General features: G+C 37.4%; 1 protein-coding gene across 3 annotated transcripts in view; it reads right to left on the minus strand.

The window, feature by feature from the left end:
* The window catches only part of nek7 (NIMA-related kinase 7), a 67,357-nt gene extending 43,627 nt beyond the window's left edge, over window positions 1-23,730 (minus strand). Inside the window, exons 1-2 of one of the 3 annotated variants that reach the window (XM_088598426.1) lie at window positions 23,475-23,730; window positions 5,552-5,633 (exon numbers count right to left, since the gene is read on the minus strand). In XM_088598426.1, the coding sequence (XP_088454552.1) occupies window positions 5,552-5,605 (54 nt within the window). In that variant the 5' untranslated portion in view covers window positions 5,606-5,633; window positions 23,475-23,730. Of the gene's footprint in view, window positions 1-5,551; window positions 5,634-16,967; window positions 17,177-23,474 lie in introns of those variants that run through there. The other 2 variants (XM_088598427.1, XM_088598429.1) reach the window with 2 other exon arrangements.
* Window positions 23,731-25,031: the final 1,301 nt, after the last annotated feature.

The following is a 25,031-nucleotide window of genomic DNA, read 5'->3' on the forward strand; positions in this document are numbered from 1 at the left end:
TTTTAAGAAAAGTCCTTGTAAAGCACAAGTACAGCATTAGATCCATTCAGTTCCATTATATTCAGGGCTAAACTAAGGCAGCATGAAAACAAGTCCTGGGGGAACAGTAGTAGCATCTACCATTACACTTGCTTCTCCAATACATAAATCCATGTCTTTTTTACTACCATAATAATAATAAAAAAAAACGTCCTAAACTGCAGCACAGAATTCAGGATCCATTTCAAGATATCAGTTGGCTTAAATGTGGGATATGAATTGGCTTTATCGACTTTTTTTTTCCTCAGATGACAGAGCCCCAGAAATCAGGAAAATTGCACAGTGAGGCACACCACGTCAGCAAGAGACATTGACAGTGAGCCGTATGCAAATTAAATCCTGCAGTGTACCATACGACTACAGTGTTATCATTGGCAGTAGCCAATAAATATAATTTAAGTTTTCAACGGGGATGGCAGGGGATGTGGGGTGGGGGGGTGGGGGGAGCCAATTTAAGCATTTCTCTGTTTTTAACTTGACAGCTGATAAAAATGATGAACCCAAGAATTGTGTTATCCAATTAGTAGAGTGGATTTCATAGAGAACCAGGAGCAGGAAGATGTATGTGGATCACCAATGGACTGAAATACAGTTTCTGGGATTAAGACCGGGAATTACTTTCACTCACTGCATGGTAAGTTGACAAATGTTAGCATGAGCCTCTAAAGCAGTGTGACAACCGCATGCTGAGAGCAAAGTCTCACTAATGTGTTCTGGCATGCAGGTTTGTAATCACACATTTACATATGCAATGACCTACATTTGCATGTCAGATCGCACACTGTCTTGCTTTATTAACGCCGGGCACCTCCCTGCGCTTGGCGGCCTCAGTGGCGAGAGAAGGCCAGAGGGTGGTGGTTTTTTTGGCAGCCGAGGGACGAGCTGCCAGCAAGGATTAGGCTGATGTGGCCTGAGCATTAGACACTTCATTAGAGGTAATCTGTTTAACAGTGGGCAGTGTATGTAAACTTCACAGCCCATTTGCGGCACCTTTTCGCCCCATGGCCTCCCTTCAAAGGGCAGCATGGCTGAGTGACAGCTTGTCTCATCCGCTGCTTTGTCTTGTCATACAATTTCGAGCGGGGAGCTGACGTGAGGAGCAGCATTGCTGCACATCCCAAACTACCGCTGGGTCACTCTCCAGCATCACAATTTGTACAGACTGCAGCTTGTGGAAAACACTACCCACGGTTTGCTCCGCAGGACCTAAAAACAAAACCAACTACCAAGAGAAAACAGGTGTGGTGCAGAAAGGAAATAACAAAATCGTAGGTTTAAAATAGTTTCCCTCTGAGCAAGCTTTTCTTTTCAGTTTCTAAGTGTAAAAAAACCATCTGCGAAAATATTACAAAGCAAGGGGAATAAGTGAGCAATGCAGTGATGGAAAGAAACGCCAAAAAGTTATAGTTCACGTCTTTCTGACCAGGTCTTATCCCCACTTCTAAAATGTAACGGCTTCTGTTTGTTGTTTTTGTTGCAATTCATTTTATGCAAAGCATTCTGGGAATGACTTGAAGGGACAGCATGTCAGGCAAAGAGATGCACAGAAGGACTGGCGAGCCACCGGTGACAGGACCATAAATGGAAATACAAGTACCATGGGCATGATGACAGAGACAAGAGGCAAGAGGGAAAGACACTGACTACAGCACGGAGGATTAGGTGCGATATGATAGCACAACACTGCCAGTGGCACGGAAGGAAAAGCCGACAAAGAGCAGTATGTGCTGGTGCTCAAATATTGCACACTGAAAAAAAAAAAATGATGTCGAATGGAAACAGTGGTTGTATGTGGAATTCAGCTTCAGTGGCATAGCGATGGCCAGGACTGGTGCCGGACAGTCTAAACACAGCTGGTTTTATAGGTCAGCCCAAAATTGGGCTGAATGCACGCAACATCTCAGATTCATTCTGAACAGTGCAGAAGGCAAATTGGTTGAACTGAATTATGAGATCATCTTCACCAAAAACCTGAAGGCTCAAGAGCCCTGAGGGCCTTCAGAACTTGGTAAATTGATCAAAACTTGCATCTGTTCCAAGTCTTCATAGGTTTATATAAATGGTACCTATAATACCTGGTAGACTGTAGACCTACTTTAACTTTTTGCTAACTAAAACAGAAATAATTCTCTTTTAATATATACTAAACCTGCAACTTATCATTAATCTTCCACAGTAATCCTTTATTACATTTAACAATGAAAGGGCTGTAAGTATCACAAACTATTTTAAAATCATTATACTTTAAGGTAATAATAGAAATAGATTAACATTAAAATGTTTTACTTTTCCTTTATTCAAGGTTTGTCTGATTATAAAATCAGAAGTATTAAGGCCTATATAGGATGCATAATTTTCCATATCCCACAGAGGAAACTGTTAAAAGGCATTTGACACAGACCTATAATGTTTTTTTAAGTGAAACTTAAAAACTAAAAAGGAATCAAGCTCTGTGAGCTCTAATAATAACTGGCAGATATTTTTTTCCCAGCATGACTAGCATGCAAATCAACAATTCACAATAAAATTTTCAGTCTTGCTTAAAAAGAAATCATTCCATATTGTTCTTTGGTCCTTTTAATATAACTGTACGGACAGCTGCGTGTTACACTTGTCACACTGCAAGCCTTTAAATTTCTTAAGTATTAAGGGGACACTCTTCACCTGTTCTGCTTCAATTGGTAGCCCTCGACTGAAATGGACTGATGACTGCATTTGGTAGGACGGTTGAGGATAAAAAAAAGAATGTAATACATTTTTAAACACCGTAAAACGAGTATTACAGATTTCAAACAGCTTATTTCTAACTTCTGCTCATCACATGTTCTTTAATCTTTAACCCACTAAACAAACAAGATATGCATAGTTCCACATACAGTAAATACAGATTTGCATTTTATTTTCTGTTGAAAACTTCAATTGCGTTTGAAGAAAAAAGCCAAGGGTCATAACAGCATGACTCTACCTTCCTCATCAGCACGCATAAAACAAGTCTTTTCCTGTACCAGTGTTGCAACTGGTTGTATTTAAAAATGGCAAAAATATGAGGTGAAAATTTCAAGATTACAGAATGCAGGACTGTAGAAAGAAAACGATGGCAGAAAAATATATACAACAATTCCCATAAAATAAAGAAGTGTTACTTCCAGAGATATTTTTTCTTGTCCTTTAAAATGCTTCCCCTCATGCATACTAAAGGAATCCTCACCTCAAAGAAATCTGTGGTATCTTTATTAGCAGAAATTGTAATGCTTAAAATTACATAACATATATGTACTATACAAGCTGTATTTGTATAGAATGCCCTTCAGTTCCACTCTTGCCTTTCAATGCTTAAGATAAAACAGTATACAAGAATTTAACAGTTCAATTTTCAGTTCTCTGACATGTTTACCAAACCATAATTGCTGAAACAGAAATTAGAGCCATTCCATTGGACTGTAAATTTCCTCAATGATTCAGTCAGATTAAATTTCTTTTGTACACTCAGCTGTTTAAAAGCCAGCTGTCTTGATACCTTATACTACAATATGAATTACCGTATAATCATTGTTTTAGTGGTCTTTGACATCAGAATTATTTTTCTACAGTCTGCATGTTTTGCACAGATGCACTTATTTGCAAGCAATAAAATTAGTACGTTTTAATACAGTGAAAAGGAGGCAATTCAAAATGTGTAATATGTAGTATAATTCATGAATTAAAATGCTGAATTAGTGCCGTCTGGTTCTGTATTTTTTTTCTACAGTATTTGAATATTCTATATTGTATATTTCCCTGCATCTAATTATCAATTAAAATAATTTTAATAATAATAAAGTAGAATCCAAAAGAATAAAATAACAAATATTATGAAAATCTCACTTAATCATTACATTGCTTTTAAGAGTCTTACAAAGAACCTAAAGATTAAGAATTGTACTGTGTACTCTTCCTAATAAACAATCAAATTCAATTGTAAAATGAAACATAAATATGAAAACATAATCCAAAAAAGACTAAAGACTAAATTTTTTAAAATAATCTAAAATAATTTTAGATTATTTTAAAAAATTAAAGTTATTTCTGGTATGTATAATTTAAAATTGCTGTGTTTGATATGATGTAGACCAAGCAGGTGTCTTCTATGAAATTATTCAAATCAACGTACTGGTCTTCAAAAGATATGGATTATTTTTTTTAAGTTAATTTCGTCAACTTGCTCTGCAAAAAATCTTTAACTGGATGTTGCCGTCTGCTATGAACATGCAGCAGTGACAAGATTCACACATAACAGAACGGATTTTATTGAACCGCAGATCCACAGCAGGGGGCCAGGCTGCAAAAGTCTCGATCCATAGAAACAATTCCATATCGACCCAAGATCTCCTCACGTAGCGAAGTCTGTGATGATACTGTATTTTAACCCAGCCCCTTCGTGAAATATTTACTTTTTTCTTCCCTCAGTAAACAACAAAGAGTTTTAAAAAAGGGAACTAATGCATAGCAATGTAATTGCATTCTCCTTACTGCAATGTGGCGAGACCAGTGTGATACACAGAGCTCCAGTCATAAAAATCACAAAACTGATGTAACCTTAGATTGAATTATTTATTACTCTATATTCTTCTTAGTATATACACTTTTAAGATATAACAACCTCCCCATTTAGCATCACCATAGCGCTCTTAAATAGATGCTTAACTGGCATCTTAACCAAGTTAAATATAACCAAGAAAACCAAACAGAAATAGATGTGTATTTTCAGACAGACAAGGCTCAGTGTGGCATGCTCACATCCATTGCTGTTAAATCCATTATAACAGAAGCATACTTCAGGATAATCTGCTACTCTGTGAAGAAAGGCGCCCAAAGATTAAATTCTGAATAAATTACTTGACAAAAGCAAAAATATATCTGTGAATCCCAAATTCGTCTGACATTTGACAGTGGCATCACTGCAGGTTTATTTCCCCTCCCAAGCACTGTAGGTGAACAGAATCTAAACAGAGAATATTAGATCACCACAACAACAAGAACAGCAATACTGTCAGGTGAATCCAATTATCACCTTTTGCTCCGCACCTGAAAAAAAAAAAAAAGTCAGGGAATATATATATATAAATATATATATAGCTTTCCACTGTGAATCCACCTGCCATTGGTATATAATGAGATGGCAGTGCACAGTATAGTGTATACATCTCCCAAGATGAAGAGTGTTGAAGAGTTAAGTTGTGCCTGCAGACATAGTCCCAGTGGTAGAGAGACAAAGTAAATGTCAAAGCATGAGTGGATAAGCCAGGTGAAAAACTGCACAACTGCACAGAAAGGTGAGAAACAGAGAATGTGTAGGTGGGGGTAATAGGAGAATGGGGAAATATCAAATCAGCCAAAATGCAGTGAATCAAAACACAATCCTAATTTTAGTCCCAACTCATATAGTCCCCATGACTGAAAAATGTAAAGCTTGGCATTTTATTAGTACCAAGGACTTATTTTTTTTTTACATTTTTCCAGCTTGTCATTGTACCTGTGGCTGAAATAGAGGAACCGCAGCCTGCTGGCCTTGTGGTTGTGCATCCATGGTGACAGGAGTTGAGTCCTTTTCACCTCTGTTAAAATAAAATTAAACAAAAGATTTATATGAACCGCAAATGTTCATGGCTACATGTCTGAATAGTCACAAATAAAATTAAACACTGAAAATCTTTTACTTACGGCAGTTCTACAGACATATGTGGATTTCACCGATGTGTTAGATCGACTACTTGCATATGGGTTCAGTGTCACTACCTAAAGTAAGACCGTAGGTAGCAGAAAAGCAGTGTTATATTACTTTGACCGTGATCCTGAATGATTTCCATTGTGTTAATGGGGCACTGTCTGACTAAACGGATCTGGTGGACTGTATCACTGGTGCCAAAGCTTCTGTTGTACAACGATGAGCATTTTGATTAAAGGAAAACTAAAGAAAAAATGTGTTCGAGAGAACTTGTGATACAGAATGAAAACACAGACTTTTCATTTTAAAAATCAAAGCAGAATCTCCAGATCTGCGTGTATAATATTTTACTAGTGGTAATGAAACTAAATTGTGAAATTTAAATAAATCATGACAAAAACCATAATGCATGATGCATTTTCTGCATCTAGCAACATATCATATGCAGGCATCTGAATTTTAATGACTCTTGTCAGTTGTTATATCCGTGCTGTCACAAAGATACTGCATAGACTACTAAACCATACAGTACTCCATGTCATTCTGAAGAATAAGAAATTCCAGCTCAATCCAAGAAAGTACTACATACTTATAGTTCTTCTATAAATGAATCTCAGCTGTCTGTCTCAGCTGCACTGCCCATACAGAATGTAGCCTATTTCCCAAGCTAATTAAAATCCACAGAGCAGAAATGTGGTTGACACTTATGAGCTGTCACCATGGCAAAATAATCCTACTTATTATTTTACTAAAGGTTAATATCACTAATTAAACTAAATTTTCTATTGAAACTACGAGATCTGGAGTGACATTAAATTATTTTTTTCCCTAATTACTTCCTCCTGTGAACATGCTCTGACAACAAGACCAACATGCTTCCCTGAAAAAGTGTAATCACTCTCTGGGTATATTAGACATCCGGAGTTTTCCTAAAATTTAAAATGTTCCTTAAACACACATTTCAAATACGAACACCTTGCAAAAGACACTATGAACGAATTAACTGTTTAGAGATAACAAATGAGGTATAGAACAGACTCCCTTTTACACTCCTAGGGAAATTTGGCTTCTTCGTGATTTTCATGAGTTACAGAGACGACAAGGGTCAAGACAAATTTATTACCTTGAATCAGAAAATCCACTTCAAAAAGAGACCAAAGCCACATTTAGCTACATCAGTCAAGTCTAAGGATAATGGGATTTAAAAAATATTAAACTAAATGTACCAAAGAGCTGTATCTTGTTTCTGAGAAGCGTTTCCTACAAGAGCATCAGCACTAATCTATTCATACGTCTGAAAGATCTGTTCAAACAGACATCTCAGAGTCTCAACATAGTATCTGATCACAGTATCATGGGGTGAAAACCCTCACTAACACTTATTTACACTTCATTTTCAACCATTTAATATTAATGCTGGCAACATCAGCTTCTTGACCTAGCTCAGTGTCAGAATAACTCCAGGGCGTTTGATTTGCATCTACTCAAACTCAAGTTTCTTTACACCCTCATTAATAGAATCAATTAAGAATGCATTAAGAATGCTAGAACTCATCACTGACAGTGTGCAAAATAACAGAGAAAGAACAATCTTAGGTGACAATCTTAGTGTATGCTTCCATGTATAGCACATCAAAAACCATACGATCTTAAAACTCACGAAGTACAATTTTGTTTAAAATAAAAGGCTTGACTGCATTTTACAATGAGATTGTTCCCAGAAAGCAAATAGATGCTGGGCCTCAAACAGATGTAGTTAGTTCTTTCCCCTGAAGCTGCCTTTGCCATAAAGTAGCCTGCTCTTAGGATGGAGCACCTACTGAATCCAGCCCTATTCATAGGCACAAATTACTCACAAATAAAATGGTGAAGGCTGGCAGTAATATTTTGCTGAGGTGTCACCAATGGTTTATATTAATAATTACTGCACCCAGCTTATGTACTGTACTGTGAAAGTGAAGATGTAATATATTAATGCTATTTACACTTACTGAGTTGGTACACGCAGTATCCCCCAAGTAGGCCACACTGCAGTTTTATTTTGTGCAGCAATGAGCTTCTGTTCTGTTCATTCTGCAGGAAATATCAATAGCCTAAAATAGAAATCAGCTTTACAGGTGAGGCTGCGATACAGAGCCAAGTGCTGAGCTTGACAAGTACAGTCAGTTGGTGGGGAAAGATAACCGATTCACGTCTTCTAAATCAGAAAACATTTCTTACGCACTGTGATACCCTGAGGTTTTTTTCTTGGTGATCCAATGTCTTTGTGCCTTAGCAGTCAGAAATTACATCAGACTAGACCAGCAACTACTCAATGTAAAGAGAGAAATACTGGACTAATTAGTGGTTTTCTGAAAATTACGTAAAGTTGTCAGTTCATCTTAAATTTTATATGGATATTATATCCTTACTGGCCTTTGGTCCTCTATGAGTGCAGACTGTAACTGCATCAAGGCAAAGCTGTAGTTAAATCCCACTTTCACAGTAGCCAACAGTCATTCAACCCACAAAACGCTCACCTAGAGCAATATTCATTAACAGAACATGCCACTAACTAACTGATGGTCCAAATCCATGTAACTCCCTGCCTGAGTCTCCAAGGAGGCCAAATGAGACTGCTTTAACTTTACTTCAATTCCAGTTCCTTCTGTGTTACATTATTCATTTTATAAATAAGGGGAAAAAGTTGGAATCTAAGAAGGTTATTCACAATGAACTAATCTAATACCCGGTTTTTCTTAAGACAATTTGGAAAACGTTATCATCATTTCTGGAAAATAAGCTGTAAAGCATACTTGAACATGGCTACAGATGCAACAACTTTTAATTTTGTTGTAAAAATAAAACTCTATTCAGACTTTGGTATGAGACTCCACAAATCAAAGGCATCTTTGAGCTTCCATATACAATATAGCTGCATGTCCATGATTACAAGAAACTGAGAAATCTTTGAGTTTTAATGAAAGACAGAAAACTATCTGATCATTTCAACGTCTTCATCTTTGAATTGCAAAATACTAATGAGGACAGGGAGCACACATTTTGAAATTTCCAGTTTCCAGTTTATGATGAAAACCATTAGTCTTTTGCTGTATTTTGATGTGCCCCTGAAACCACAAAGGATTTTCAATTAAACTTGAATAGAAGTTTGAGATCAACTAAAAAGGAATTAAAGATCTTTGTGTGGTTTCATAAAATATTGCTAACTTTGGGAAATTCCATTGTGTACCCCCACAACTCTAAATTTTACTTCTACAAAATAATGTTCCTTGCTTTCTTTAAAATAATACAGGTATAGCAAAACATTTGGAGCAAAATATAACACAATTCACTTATTCACTTTAGTCTTCAATTCAGCTTTCCAGAACTCCAATACACCATTTTACCCCTCTTTCATGAATCTGGAAATTACCAATAATTTTATTTACTCTTTTGCACAAAGGCTACAGTCACGAAGTGAACACAAAACATCTGTTTGTTCAGGACATCTACCCTTAAAGACATTTTAAAACTAACCTCAAACCAATTGATTAAAAACCAGAGAAGAAAATAGTTTGGACCCACATAAAATGGGAAATGCTGCCATAAAACTCTAAAACAGAATTTGGCTCCTGGGATGTAAAAATCTTCAGCAGGAACTGAACTCCTTAAAATTATGTCCCAATCACAGAGCAAAACGAAACAGGTCTGCTTTTGCTTAAACATAGTTGAATTAAGTCATGTATCCATTTTCAACAGATTTGATTGCAGAGAAACATCTATACATAGGAAAGATACATAATGTTTCAACCAGTGCATTTTGCAGAGATTTTTAGCATTTTATGGGAATAAAAAAATAGTTCTAGACTACAAGGAGCCTCAGACCTTGATCCATATTCCAGATCAAACACCCAAATAGAAAGTGCCTCTTTAGAGCCTCATTTTTCCTCCGTGTGTCTTAATGTTTTTTATACATTGAAAACCCTAGCAACTTGCAAAGCCAACATGATTACTTTCAGCTTCACAAAATGTACTGTACCTGATCTTAAGAGCTACTTTCGTGCATCTGCTCTTAGTGTTTCAAATAGACTTTTTTTTTCAAATCAACACCATTCAGCTGAACATATTAAACTCCTCTTGAGTATCCCTCATAAATTCCCCTTATCTTAATCTGAAAGGCTGGCTAGAATCTGAGAAGGACGGTGTAAATGTACCCTTCTTTTACGTGTCCTGCTCTTATGCTGCAGTTCTTATTTCGTTCTCACTGAAGCATCCCACACAAATGTCTACTATTTAGCAAATACTCAAGTGCATGCAGCTGTCACTTTATTTTTCATATCTCCTCTTTTGAGAAGAGTCTGCTTAGAAGACTTGGCACACTGTTAAAAGACCATCAAATTATCTGTAGTGCGCAACATTTAAAGAGCTTCTGCACTTTTTTTCTCCACAGTATGTAGGTTAGAAGCCTTTGTTTTGCTGCTGTTAATTCTACAGGTGCTTTACAGTGAAAACACGAACAAAACCAGTTGATTAATCTTGAATTAGACCATCTTGCATAATAGTATTTAACATACATAAGGCTTTTTTTTCCCCAAGTAGGTATCCAAGTAAGACACAAACGTCCTTTGAATTCTCATCATAATAAGCGCTGTCACTTTTTTATAACGCAATGTCCAATTTTGATTAACAGAACAGAATTCATGGAAACATACCTGTGCAATGAAAATCACCAGAATCACAAACCCATTAAAAGACCTCCACGATCACCTGTAATTTTGTAACGGCCATTATATTGGCCCTTACCAATCATTGCCTCCTAATAATCCCCATCTATGAATTGGCTTAATTACTCTCTGCTCTCCTCCCCACTGATAGCTGATGTGTGGTGAGCGTTCTGGCGCACTATGGCTGCCGTCGCATCATCCAGGTGGATGCTGCACATTGGTGGTGGTGGAGGGGAGTCCCCATTACCTGTAAACCACTTCGAGTGGAGTGTCTAGATAAGCGCTATATAAGTGTAAGCAATTATTATTATTATTATTATTATTATTATATACAGCACTGTCTTTCAACTGAAAATTCTTCTTTGAATGAGGAATAAGGCCAATTTAAAAAGTGTCAACAGACGTTCTATTTGAGCCAATGTAAGAAGAATAAAAAAAATGTATTTAGGCACACATTGTGTTAAAAAAACATGAGAAGATTTATTCAGTGCTTCTTTTAAATATCATATGAATTTATTTAAGGTAGAGCTACAGTTAAACACAGCAACACATCCATTACTATATATAGTCATATTTATATCATAAAATATATACTGCAATAGAATACATTCTCCCCCTCACATAATTTCGTGGTAAACAATTTCTTGTTGGTATTGCTGTTTTCAAGGAATTAAGCACGTGGTAAGAGAAGCTGTATCTATAAATCATTTTTGCTGTTTTGGTTGGGTGATAGTTTGAGTGGTCTGCTGTAGGAAAGGGCTTTAACTGTGCTGACGGATTATAGCATTTGTTATCCATTGCAGACATCAAGTGGCAGAATAAATTGAGTACACTGGAGTGCACTGTGAAGCTGCTGCACAGTGCTGTCATGATATCTTCCAAGCATGCAGAGCTGCTCGGTTTCTTGGAAAGAATCAGACCGCTACAGTTCAGATGAAGCAGGAAACTCAAGAAAAGGAAACTTTGTCATTTCAAGATTCGATAAAAATGGAACACTTCACAACCACACATCACTGTATCATTTCAGCATGTATTAAAATGAATACAGCTCTTTTTAAGGAGGCGCAAACACCCTAGCAACATACAATATGGTAAATGTTTTGAATTTGAATCTTTTGTGTAAAATGGTTGATTGGTTAAACTATAAAGCATAAAAGAAACCATCTCAAGACAGAGGAAGCATTCTATAAGAAAGGACAGAATTATCTTTTTTCCAAAGCAGTGACAACTTTTAGTTGCTACAACAAATCACACCTACCCTGTATAGGACTGGACATGCTTAAAATTAGCCAGTCTACATTACACCCATGATCCCATTATCTTAAACAGAGTAAATGAAGCAAGAGTTGCCTTTGTCTAAGCTGAATGGAGCAATCAAGGTGAAAAAATAAGCTTTCAACATACTGGCAGCTACCCTAGAAGTCAAAGAAAAGCATTGAAGTTTCCATGTTTTACAAGAATGTAGTTACACCAGATTTCAAATCGGAAGATTCACTGTATATACAGTACGCAACCTACGTGGTTTTCTTTCATGCAAGGAAAATGAAGTTTCCACAATAACTGTCACCTAATACAATTTCATACCATGTTATACACCAGAATTAGCCATTTTAGTATAGCTGTTCATTTTCAGATTTGCTTTCTACTACACTATTTCAGTTCCATTCCTTTTTAAACCAAAGGATCCATCTCAAAGTCCCACCCATCAGTGTCCTACAGTTCAAACAAGATGCCGTTATAACCAAAGTTCTAGACCAGTGGTTCTCAAACTTTTTGGACCAAGTACCACCCCTGATCAAACCAAAGGATCCAAGTACCACCTACAAGTCATCTTCTCATAGGAACCACAGAAAATCTCAATGACCAACATGAGCGCACACGCATACACACTCACACATAAAATAAATATAATAATAAACTTTATTTGATATAGCACCTTTAAAGGTGGCTTCGCAAAGCGCTTTACAGAATGACAACAGGTACAACAATAACAATTAATAATAAACAATAAAAAAGCACTTACCATTTCAGTGAGAGGGGTGAGCCTGTTTAGTCGAGCAAAGCAGATGTGAATTTATTGGTCAAGCCTTGATACAATTCATAACAGAGTCTAATAGATGTTAAATCGACAGGCATTTTCTTGACTGCCAAGGCCTCACAGTGGATGCTGCAGTTCATATCTGGAGCAACCTCTCCAATTCACACAACTACACCGCTGTGTCGGCTTGTCATTGCTCTAGCACCGTCTGTACAAATGCATTTTACCCAGACGATGCCATTCCCTTCGATAAATTCATTCAGAAGCTGAAATATGTGCTCTCCTGTAGTTCTTGTTGGTAGCAGCTACAGAACAGAAAGTCCTCAAGGGACATGCCCTCAAACTCCTAACTAACGTAAACAAGCAAATTGGCCAAATCAACGGCATCTACAGACTCATTTAATTGCAGTAAAAAGCAACTGCTCATCTTAACACGCTATATCAGCGTACTTTTGACATCATCTGCCATATCAATAATTCTATGAGTGACTGTGTCTTTCAGAGGGGGCAGCAGGTCGAGCCGTTCAGCAGCTTTTTCTCTACACATAATACACATCAGCTCTTTTGCCAACGGTAAACAAAGTTCTTCACCAATAGTGTGGGGCTTACCTGCTTAAGCAATCCGCAAGCTTGCATTTTTCCCCATCTCCGTTTCAGGAGTCCGTCTCAGAAGTTAAAAGAAGTTTTTATTTCACGCGCATGGGAGCGAAACACAGACGCTCTGTGTATTTTTCTGAAATAAACCTAGAACAGTCCTTAAATATTTTTCTGTAATCTATCACGCTTTCCTGTGCTCAAGATTGCCAGTGTTCCAAAACCATGCACATTCTCCAACCTCCCTATTTGCTGGAGATAACTTTTTTTAAATACAATTGGCCGCTTACGTTCATAGCACAAATTCCTATACAATGGAATAGAATTACATAGTAGCTCTTGTGTCCTCTCAAGTATTAGCGCGCGCTGTATCGTAGTATGTAGGCTGCGTATTTGACTAGTTTTATTCAAATAGAAAATATGAAAACCCGTCCCAATTTTTCAGTGCACACAACAAATTTCCAAGGTCATCATCACCATACCACCTGGGGGCACTCCGCGTACCACAGTTTGAGAACCACAGGTCTAGACGGAAGCACGGCCACACTGGCCTGCTTCCTTACAGTCACACATTATTTACCTCGCACCTAATGAAGATACAGTTTGTTGGTAATGCAGTTTGTTCAATCAGCTTTGATCACAACTGAAAAAGACAACACATCTAGGTAAGGTTACTTATTTCTATATGCTTGAAGGCCAATGCAACGGTACTGTTCTCACGCTCAGAACAATACTGGAAAAACAATTTTGGAGTGAACTGCAACAAACAGCCCCAGAACATTTGCCAATGACTTCAAACTGCTGGTTCAGATTTGGTTTTACTTACATACACTTTTCTGGCAAAAATATTTTCAGATCCCCTTCAACAAAGAAATGAAAGCAATAACAAAGGTCATGTCATAAAAAAGACCATGAAGTCTATCCAATCCACCTCATTCCATTGAGTTTTCCAAATCATCTGATTTTGATTACCTCAGTAGGCAGCCTTTCTGTATAAAAACTACTTTCTATGGCAGTTGATACACAATTCATCAACTCGGAGGAACAGCAATTCAAGAACCAAACATGATTGCAGAAGTCAAATTAACAGTGTGTGTTTTTCGGTCTGCAAAACAGCACATTTTTTTTAAATCTGAAGCCCATTTAAAATCTGTCTGAGGATCCTACTTCAACATCTCACTGATTTATAATAGTACAATAAATTAATCACAAGTGCACACCATACCGAGCTCCCATTAAAAATCTCACTGAAGGCAAAAATGTCCATTTACATTTTTCTAAGACACATTAATGCTTATATCTGCACATTTTCTGAACTGGAATACAAAGTATTGTCATTTAAACTGGTGGGAATTAGTTCAGTTTAAACTGCTGTGCTCAGGGAGGACACTAGTAAAGATGTATCAGTTTCCACTTTTCCCCGTTTGTGACAAACATTCCAAAGAAATCTTATTTGGAAATTTGATATTTCAAAGATAATGCTTTACTATCTTCCTCTTAACTTGACTAAATAGCCGATAATCATCAGATAGCATTGACCATCTATCCCCTTCATGACTTAAGCTTCAGAACTGTTTAAAAAAATATTCCACATCCCATCACAAAAATAAGCATTCAGTCTCACAGACAGCTACTTATATGGAACAGGGCAGAGAAAGGTTTACAATGCTTAAGGTACAGCTTTTATTTTTCGCACTGCAATTGTTTAGAAATCATTAATGCATAAATAATAATACAAAATAATTTCCAAAGACACTTATATATTGTGTATTGAGATGTCACTCGTCTTTGGGTCAACAATAATATTATTTTTTAACTTTACAGGTCTTGGATCTTGGATGGAGTTCAGGCCTGGGGCACGTTCTGTGTGGAGGTTTCATGCTCTCCTCATGTCTAGGGCCACATTTTCCAGGTGCTCCGGTATCTTCTCACCTACTACTAAACAGTTTAATCTAAATGGTCCCAATGTGGCCATGTGCCCAGCAATAGTGCCTAGACTTTCCTTTCCAGGAATAAGCAGCTTTCTAAAAGCAAAAATTATTATGGTATCCCTTTACTTTTGGGCCCCACTTTCTAATTTATTCGGCTCATGCTTTATTCAGCTGGCTATCTTACTGGAACAACTGGAGTAAAGTACTTTGCTCAAGTGAACAACAGCAGTGTGTCACCAGAGATTTCAACCAACAACCTTCCAGGTATGAGTGCAGAATCCAAGCCAGTGCGCCACACTGCTGCTCCCAGAGACCACCTTTAATCACTATATACAGTATTTACAGGGTTAATAAATTTAACACAAATGCATGTTAAATTTAAAGGATGCCATATAAGCTATGGAACTTCTATGATCCTCTTTACTGAAAAGAAAATTAAAACTTTGGGGGCGGAGCGGTGGCTCTGTGGCTAAGGATCTGGGCCTGTGGCTAGAAGGTTGCCGGTTCAAATCCCACAGCCGGCAGAGGAATCCTACTCTGTTGGGCCCCTGAGCAAGGCCCTTAACCCCAACTGCTCCAGGGGCGCCGTACAATGGCAGACCCTGCACTCTGACCACAGGCTCTCTCCCTGTCTGTGTGTCTGTGTGTCTCATGGAGAGCAAGCTGGGGTATGCGGAAATAAAATTGTAAAGGGTTAATAAAGTAATGTTATTATTATTTATTGAACCAAGAAATCATTAGTGCTGCACTTTCAAAACCTCAAAAGAGATCATCATTTGAAACTAAGAATGCCAAAACAATAGGCTCTGGAGAAATGCACATTTGGCATTATGTAGAATAACTGAACAAGGTGCAGGTGGGAATCAAAAACTAAAACCCAACATTGTTACATGATGATTTAATTTGCTTGGTGCAAATTCCAAGCAGAAACAATAAATGACCCCAAGAAGTTTGGTTTATAACAAACAAGTCAAACTTTTTTTTTATTGAGATTGCAAACTTCCCACAAAAACAAAAGAGCTGATATACCAATGCTGGACACTGCAACAGTAGGTGAGTAGGGTCACACAGCACCCAGTAGCACAGCCATGAGTCACATCTCCTATAATCCTGTGCTACAACTCGAATTCACAGAACACAAAGCTTTCAAACAATCTCGACCATAAACTGAAAGTCAAGGTGTCACTCTACAATTAGGACACACGTTAATGGTATTAGTGTTTGTCTCCATGACAAATTGTTAAGGTCTTTACTTACAAAATACAACAGAGGCGAAACACACGGCTGAAAAAATAGGCACAGGCTGGAAAAGGATTCCTCCCATTCCTGCAAAAATCAGCAAAACATAAAGGAAGCTAATGTTCAAGGAGGCAAATCAATATTTTTTCCTAATACTGGAAATCCAATTTCACCACTTGAGCTGTTTTTCCTCCTCATCATGCCATTTGATATGCAATTGGAGTTCAGAAAGGTCAGTTATGTGAAGGATTACATATTTCCAAGTTCAGTTTGTTCGATTCACCTCTATTCATTAGGTCACGCTTGACAATTTAAATTCTAAAAGAAAATATTTGCAAATGAGTAATTATCATTATAGTCATCCATCAGTTTCTACACCTTTTCAAAATTAAAATGTCATACCACCTTGGACAGAAGAACTAAAAATATAACAACACTGTTGTCACTATAAGTACAGTCAGAATGTCTGTTTTTCTTGATCCTTCAATGTTTAAATAGTGGCATTTTAATCTACAGGATGTCAAGAAGACATGGAGACAGAGATTGTCCCAGAAGGGATTAACGTGACTTACAATCCTTGTCCAAGGAGACGGCCCCCTTTCATCTGTGTTTTTATAGAGATATAGACATCACGTATTCTGCCATTTCCTAGTCCATGGCTTTAAGATGCAAGTTTTACAAGGCTTACAAACGCAGTAAATAGGGTTTACGGTACTCACCCTGTTTACAATGTGCAGCATTCCAGGACAGCACATGTTGTAAAATATTCACTGTTAAACTGTCAATGAAGCTGGCTCCTAACCCGGTATGCATGCCAGGATGCTCGGCACCCGTGCATCTTCCTGCTCTTGCTCGCTGAAAACCTAAACCAAACCTTGTCAAAACCTTAAAGAACAACAAAATATCCTGCTGGCTTCCCAGCCCAGCTTTCGACATCTGTAAAGTATTTTTATACACTGCCCACAACCACACTGGCAAAGGTCTCAGAGTCCAACTTGGCATGACTTCTGAAAAAACATGGTGCTTCCTGCAGCTTCCAACAGCCTGTTTGTTTCCCAGTGATTAAGAATACCAAGGGCCTCCAACTGGGACATCCATGCCAGAAGATTCTTGTGGTTCACATCAAGCACAGCCAGGCCACAGGCCAAACAGACTGAAACTGCCATTAACACGACTGCAAAAGGTTTGAAAATGTTACAAACAACTGCATTCTAACTTTTGTTTTTCAAAAAAATAAAAACTTCAAAAGCAATCGCTCTCTGATTTCGTCATGCTGGAGTCATGCAAGTCCTGTAAAACTTTCAAACTCATCCGATGCATTGTGGGAACAAATAAACACCAACAGCTTATACTTTAGAAAGTCTTACAGTTTTACAGGGTGGAAATTAATTTCGCTTTGGTTTCGTTTTATGGCAACTTCATGTTGTTGTGTTTCTAATCTCAGGGGACTCCCGTACATGTCTAGAGAAAATAAAATTTTATTCAAGGAGAGGCGTTCTTTTCTTTCCAAACTTAAAGGATGAGAACTATTTCTTCCTACAAAAAGAAGAAATACAAGATAATAACCTTTCCTTTTTAAATGCTCACACAAAGCCAAGAGCATGCTGGATTTCAAACATTTATAATTATTTCAAAAGATACCAACCTACTTAGATCCTAGGTAACATTAGATCAATACAAAAAGGGTACACCTCAAGTGATGATTTGTATCAGTATAGTGCAGTTAAAGAGCCATTAAAAGCTGGAGGTGTAATGTAAAAACTGTCTTTCCCACTGTTCTTCACTTATATTCTGTCTTTTAGTGTCATTGTGTTTTATTCTTCTCATCCTAATTATAGCCAAGCTCATCTTCTCACTATGCTTGACCTTCACCTAATTATATGGAGACAAAGTTAATGCAGAAAATGGCTAAATACAATCTCTAAGCCAAGTACAAAGCATTGCTTGGATCAAATATGACCACTCCTGTTCAGACTGAAGATGGGAGCCTTGCACAATTTCCCAATTCACTTCTCTAGTGCCGACACAGGGTAGTTTTAAAAATGCTCTTACAAAGGCACATTTGCAAGAACACAAACCTAAACAGTTCATAATTAAGAATGCAAAAAAAAAACAATCTCAGTAGAGAAGAGCAAAATTCATATCAGCATAGTCTTAAGTGGGGAAAAAAAACACCAACACCCCTTACTGCTTCACAAAAAACTTTCAAATGCCATTACCAAAGAGGCTTCTTTTCTCTGTATGAACAAACTAACGTTCTTGAAACAGACAACAAAATATAATGGGGGCAAAATACAACCAAAAGCAGTTTACATGCACCCACAACACCATATTTTGACCACTGGCACTGACCCTTCAGAACAAGTGTGAGGTAATATTTTTGGTCCCAAGCAAAACTGTAACAGTAGATGAGAAATTCCATGGAAATGCCTTATTTCTCTGCAAAAGGAGCAGAGGCATGTTTGTTCCCAAGTGTTTCCATGATGGTTTGAGGTTAAGCAACATTCACCAAGAATTACCATCAATCATTGCAAGTTATTTACATAGTCTGATTTATATGGAAACTGTCCAAATATACTGCATGATTAATCAAGCCATAAGCTAACAATGAAATCATATTAATACGAGAGGAAAAAAAATAAAACGGCACAAAGTAAACGAGCCAACCTTCTGCGGAGATTAACCTGGATTATACAGAGGATGCAGAAAATGTAGGTTAGACCAGAAATGCATAGTGATATTCTAGCAGTTGAGGACTGGGCTAGGACCTGAATTTGACCAAAACATATAGCAAAGTATGACTGAGTGCTGTCAATATACAAAACTATGATAAACAAGTGCAACAGTGCACCAACGACCACTGGGCTGATGTATATAATTTGTATTACTGCACTTTTTTTGGGTTGGAGTCATCAGTACACTCAATAGATTTCCATTCCACCCCCCAAAACATTTATACAATTTCACCTCTGTATCAAGATTTGAGATTTAATTTTGCTTGGCACTTTTGGAAGTCCTTAAATGCTATTCAGGTTTAACTTAGAAATTTGCATACTAACATTCAAGCATCCACTAAACTTTACCTGGAGCTTTAGGTATGGTTTTGGCCCCCTGACAGTGCTCTCCATGCTGCCTAATAAGAGTGTATCTGAGCAGAGGTAAGTATGCGTGAAAAAAGAAACAATGCCTTTTATGTTTTGTGAAGGGTGAAAATCAAGGTGTTTATTTCAATAATTACGATACCAGGAAATTACTAATTTGAATGTAGTTCTTAATCTAACTCTGTCTCTGAGGTAAAGTATTTCCTGTATAGGATGTTTTTTTGTTAAAACCTTTAAATTCTCTTTAGAAGCGGACAATTTCAGCCCAGTGTGAAATTCGTCACAGCTTCAACATTGAGATGATAGAAAGGACCACAAAAGACAAAAGTGAAGGAATTAAATTTCACACTGGGACAGTAAAGTAGCAGTTTACTAATGTATTTTAGACATGTTCATAGAAATTATCCAGATTTCTAAGAGTCCTGTTTCTACCCACCTTTACAGCTGAAAAACATTACATACCTGTATACTGATATGTACTGTAACAAACCTTTCCATCTTCACATCTGTTTTACTGCTCTTCCTGCATTCTCTTATTCTAATCACATTGCGCTTTCTTACAAAAAACTGAGTGTTAATTAAAAAACCTTCCAAAGATAATGAATAATAAGAAATCAAAATAATTAAGGGTCATATTTGCATACCACTGCTGTTGTAAAATGTGTTATGCTGATCTCGTAAACGAAGAAATATAGTTTAGCATGTCAGTAAATCTCACAGTAATGCATTATCAGAATATTAATATAAGCACAATGAAAATGCAACTATAATGAATTGTAACATTGTCAGAGATAAATGACACTTCCAAGCCTCCAAACAGGTACAAATCGTCATCTGTCTAAAATGCTTACTTGTGTATGGTTTATAAAGTACAAAACATTTTGAGGTCAACACACATCACACAGCAAAAGATCTGTGCAAAAGCAGAGAGCCTATAGTACAGCACATTTAAAACTAAAAAATCTGACATGTTGCCAAGGGCTGTCTACAAAACAATTGCTGACATATATCCTCTGATTCCCACATCAGCTATCTACAAAATCATTTTAGATGACAGTTGATTTTTGAGACTTGCAACACGGGCCACTCAAATATGCTAGGAATTAACTTTTGGCTGATATTCACTGAATATCACATTTCTGACACGTTACCATAATTCCAAAGAAGAGAGACAGTGAATAGGCTTTTGGGCAACATACTGTACAGTGCTACTGTTCTGCATTTACAAGTTTAGACTTGTCTTTGTATGAGATCTTTACACTACCATGGAGCAATAATGCTTTGAAGAAGTTAACAGAATAGTGTAGTTATTGAAAGAATTTTAGAAGAACAATTGCTTGAACACACAGGACGTTTAAAAAAAATACATAACTGCTTAAACAATAATGGCTGAAGATGCCAGGTAACAATCACAAAAAAACATTGCTCAAGATTGAGCAATAACTCTAGAATGTCAGAAAGCAGAGAATAAAATCTGACTGGTCAACCACTTATTTCTGTAAAATAAAGAATGTTACAAATTCTTTTTCTAGCCCATCCAGGGGCCTCCAACCAGACCACTTCGCAAGCCATGGCTGAAGTGGTCTGCGCCTAACAACCTTTGCTACCAATGAAAAGCAAACATCTCTCTTGCCCGGAACTTTATTTTAAATAGGTTTTTAAGCAAACATATTCAATTCTAAATATTCTCTGGAGAACCTTAGTGCAAGCCTCTTCACCAGATCATCAATGTACAGAAAAAAACAATTTAGTCAACTGACTTACAGTATCTTGTTAAATAAAGTATTATCTATTTATATCTGCTTTATGTTGTTCTTAAAGGCACAGATCCACGATAAAGGGTATCAACAGGCTGAGTTATTTTCATCTTGTTTTGCGTTACTCTTTTCGACTACCCTAGTCTCAGAAAATGCGGCAGAGAGATCTACAATGTGGGTCACCCTGCTTCCCATGGGACAGCACAGACCCTAAACAGGTTGCTGGTTGAAATGCAGGCTACTGGGTGCAAATAGCTCATCATGGCTAGGAACTAACATGAGAGGACCATTAGTAACAGCACCGCACAGGATGAGCAGAGCGATTAGCGATGGCCAGACACCCTCAGAGCTGGGGTTTAACACTTAGTACGGTATTTCGATTTTAAGACTGACACAAAATAACATGCAAGTGAAAGAGGTGGTCAGCATTAGACAGACCATTAGTGTGTGTCTTGGTCTCTCCCAGGCTAATGCTAATAAAATCGGTCCTTTACTAAGGTCAATACTGTAAAGAATAATTTCTTAAAGTACTGTAAACATTATTGTTACAACAGCTGACTTACAACCTAAGTGTTCCATTGCTGAAATTTCTGAATACCATTTTAGTAGTTTTCCACTTGTGTCCTCTGCTTTGTGTTAAAGGTTCCAAGTGGAAAATACATGGAAATGCATTTGAAACAAGAGAACAGGAGGCACTTCTTTACGCAAAGCACTGTGGGGGTATGGAACAAGCTACCCAATCAGCTGGGAATCAGAGAATCAGATTTCTTGAAGCCGACAGCCTGGCTTCTATCAAGAAAGGGCTGGGGGATGATCCAATTAGTTGCTAACTAGCAAATGGGCTGTTTGGGCTGAGAGGCCTCTTCTTGTCGGTAGCAAGTTTTGCTCTCCATCGCTTCACACTGCAACTGCAACTCTCCTGAAGACAACATGAATTCCCACAAGGTTTTATGGATATAACCTGATGTGATCAACTGAAAACGCTTAAAAACATAAAACTGTCTTGTGCTAACACATGTTTCAGTGTATGACCTCGGGCAGTGAAGCTTTAAATCATAGGTTCAAAGGCCAAGTATGAAGAAGGCAGAAAGAAAGGGGAGGGGGAATGTTCTCCTACAATCTGCTGTTTAACTGGGTCACACATGACCTGATTCACTGAGAATGTACAACTGCTCACGTTGTACTCACGACAGACGCTGTTACTCCACGCTGTCTGTCTCAAGCTTCTGTCAATAAGGCCACTATCACTAGTTTATGTCAATTTTATAAGCTACACTGATGTGCAATGTTACACATTTCCCCAGAGATCTTTATAGCAGAAACAGTCACAAAATGATTTTTGTTCCCATCAGTGGAAAAGACCTTTATGACAGGAACAGTCACAAAATGATTTTTGTTCCCATTGGTGCAAGAGATGTTTATAGCAGGAACTGTCTCAAAATGGTTTTCGTTCCCATTGGTGAAAGACTGACATATGTCTGCCCCACACAGCTTTAACTATGCACATTTTATTTCCTTTTTTATTTTATGTTATTCATGTAGCACAGGAGAATCAAGATTTATTTTCTTGCAATGTTGGAAAAGCCTTGCTTCTATGTGGCTTTCTCATACATGTACAAGAGCTACAGTTTATAAATTCAAACATTGTAGTACGTCTAATCCCTACCCACCTGATGTCCGTAGCTGTTATCCTATTGCTTGGTTCAGTTGAGAGAAAAAAAAAGTAATAAGGCTGTAGTTATATCAATATAGGAGAAAAAAGGAATTAGGCTGATATATGCATGAGTCATCCTGAAATCAGGGTGGGATGGCCCTATTGTCAAACCTGTTCAAGACTGCTCTCTTAAAGGCTTGAAACATTGTTTTTTTCTATGTGTGTCTATATTGTTAATAGAGCGTCAATACTGGCTTTCACAGTCACAGACAAACGTACTGTGCTGTCCACAATATCCACCACCTCTTATATTTATACGGCCTATAAATACCATCGTTGTTAATAGCACAGTGTGAGCAAAATAGTGTACATGTGGCTAGATAAAGATTCGCACTTCTAAAACGTTGCGAAAGCCCAACAGACCGAATGGTGGGACTTCATTTATAAAGTTAGTTTAGTCTTTAAGTCAACCACGGTAGCTGTCGGTCTGTTTCTCTTAGTTACAGTGGGGAATCCATGACAGTGAACTAAAAATGAACTTTTAGATATTAAGAAAACGTGATCCAGAGTGAAAAAGAAGGATAGTATTTCACTTTATCGACGTTTTAGCACGAAATGAACTTTCTTCCGCCACAGAAAACTGAAAGGCCACTTAGAAAACATTTTAGAAGCCAAGCATGCGAAGCGTATTTACAGTTTCTTGGGGTTTCTTACCAGGAAGTGGTGTGTTTTCACTGCTGGGACTTCTGATGGCGGTTGCCTTTTCGATTACTTTTTTCAAGGTCTGCAGTGGAGTTCGTGGGCCGCTTCTGCGTGGCAGCCTACCATTCGGATTTAAAATTTTACCGTCTGAACTTCTAAAGTTAGTTGAAAAGTGTGATTTGTGTTGAGGGATTGTGCCTCAGCTGCTCCCCATTCCTGCTCAGTGCCAGTAATGTAAACATCCCAGCATTCCCGGAGGAAAGGGGCGGGGCGCAAGTCAACACTGAGCCTGTACAAAAACTCCGCAACGCTGGGAAAGTGACGAGATTTTCAAAAAGTTTGTATGACAGCACCAAGTGGTTGGTGTTTCCATTCATATCTGTGTGTGGTGCGTTTGTTAAGAACGATACCATTTTTTCCATACTTTACCGGTATCTGTTGACCCGCAGTGTTATGGGCAAAAGACTTCTTCCATTTTGATGTCTGAGCAATGAGTGTCCTGGAGCAAACTGTTCTGTTTGACTAAGTTAAAAAGAAATCAATCACACAGCACTTTGTCCACGAAAGCCTGTAAACTTTCATTAATCTTACATAAGTATGTGTGAATAGAAACGCTTGTATAGGCATTTAGTGAAAGCAACTAAATATAAATTATTATTCCCATTATAAATAAGAATAAAGGAGCAGAATACGCTCTTTTCTTAAAAACCGTATTTGGCATCAACATAAAGCGACATAGTGTAACAACCATATTTCCATCTCTTGTGATCATATTCTTTTTTCATGAAGGAAAACGTTAGAAGGGAGAATATATGTTTGTTTACTTGTGGTCAGATATGTAATATACTGTATACTGTACTTTGCGCTTTACTCAACATAACCAATGTTTCGTTATAGTACTTTAAAATTTGCGTGGATTGTGAAATGTATCCAGTGACCCTAGTATCCAGTGAAACTTTGTTCTGCACTATGTTCTACTAGAAAATAATGGAAGGAGGCAAAAAGCCATATTTAAATTTCATTTCCATTGTATGTTCTAATGAAATCTTTGTTCTACTGAGACCAGCTGCTCCCTAGTTAGCTTGAATTAACATCTACAAGTCCTTAAATGTGATTGTGACATTAATTTACTTGTTAATTGCATCTCTGTTAGCATTCTATCATAAATGTGAGTAATGTTTCTGCAAAATATCCCAACTGTAGATTAAAATATTAATTAGATGCATGAATACCAATCTAACAAAATGTAATGGATATTCATTACACATTAAGCAGATGTTTTAAGATTTTGTTTGTTTCTAAGAAGTTTTACAAAGACAAATGTTCTTTTTTATTTTTTGCACACCCACAATTTACACTATTGAATTAGAAATCTCTTTCTTTTTGTTAATCTTGTCTATACCTGGCAAATGCAAAATCTTTAAAAAGTTAAATATATGCTTCCCATTGACATTCAGCTTTAGTGTCTGGCTTTAGGAAATCTGAAGATCTGGTGTGTGGATAGCGATATATAGGGATTATAGCTGAGGCTACATTGTGTGTATTTGTTTTTACAATTTTCTCTCGTCT

This window comes from Lepisosteus platostomus, chromosome 11, assembly GCF_059453375.1.
Source record: "Lepisosteus platostomus isolate fLepPlt1 chromosome 11, fLepPlt1.hap1, whole genome shotgun sequence".
Taxonomy (NCBI): Eukaryota; Metazoa; Chordata; class Actinopteri; order Semionotiformes; family Lepisosteidae; genus Lepisosteus; species Lepisosteus platostomus.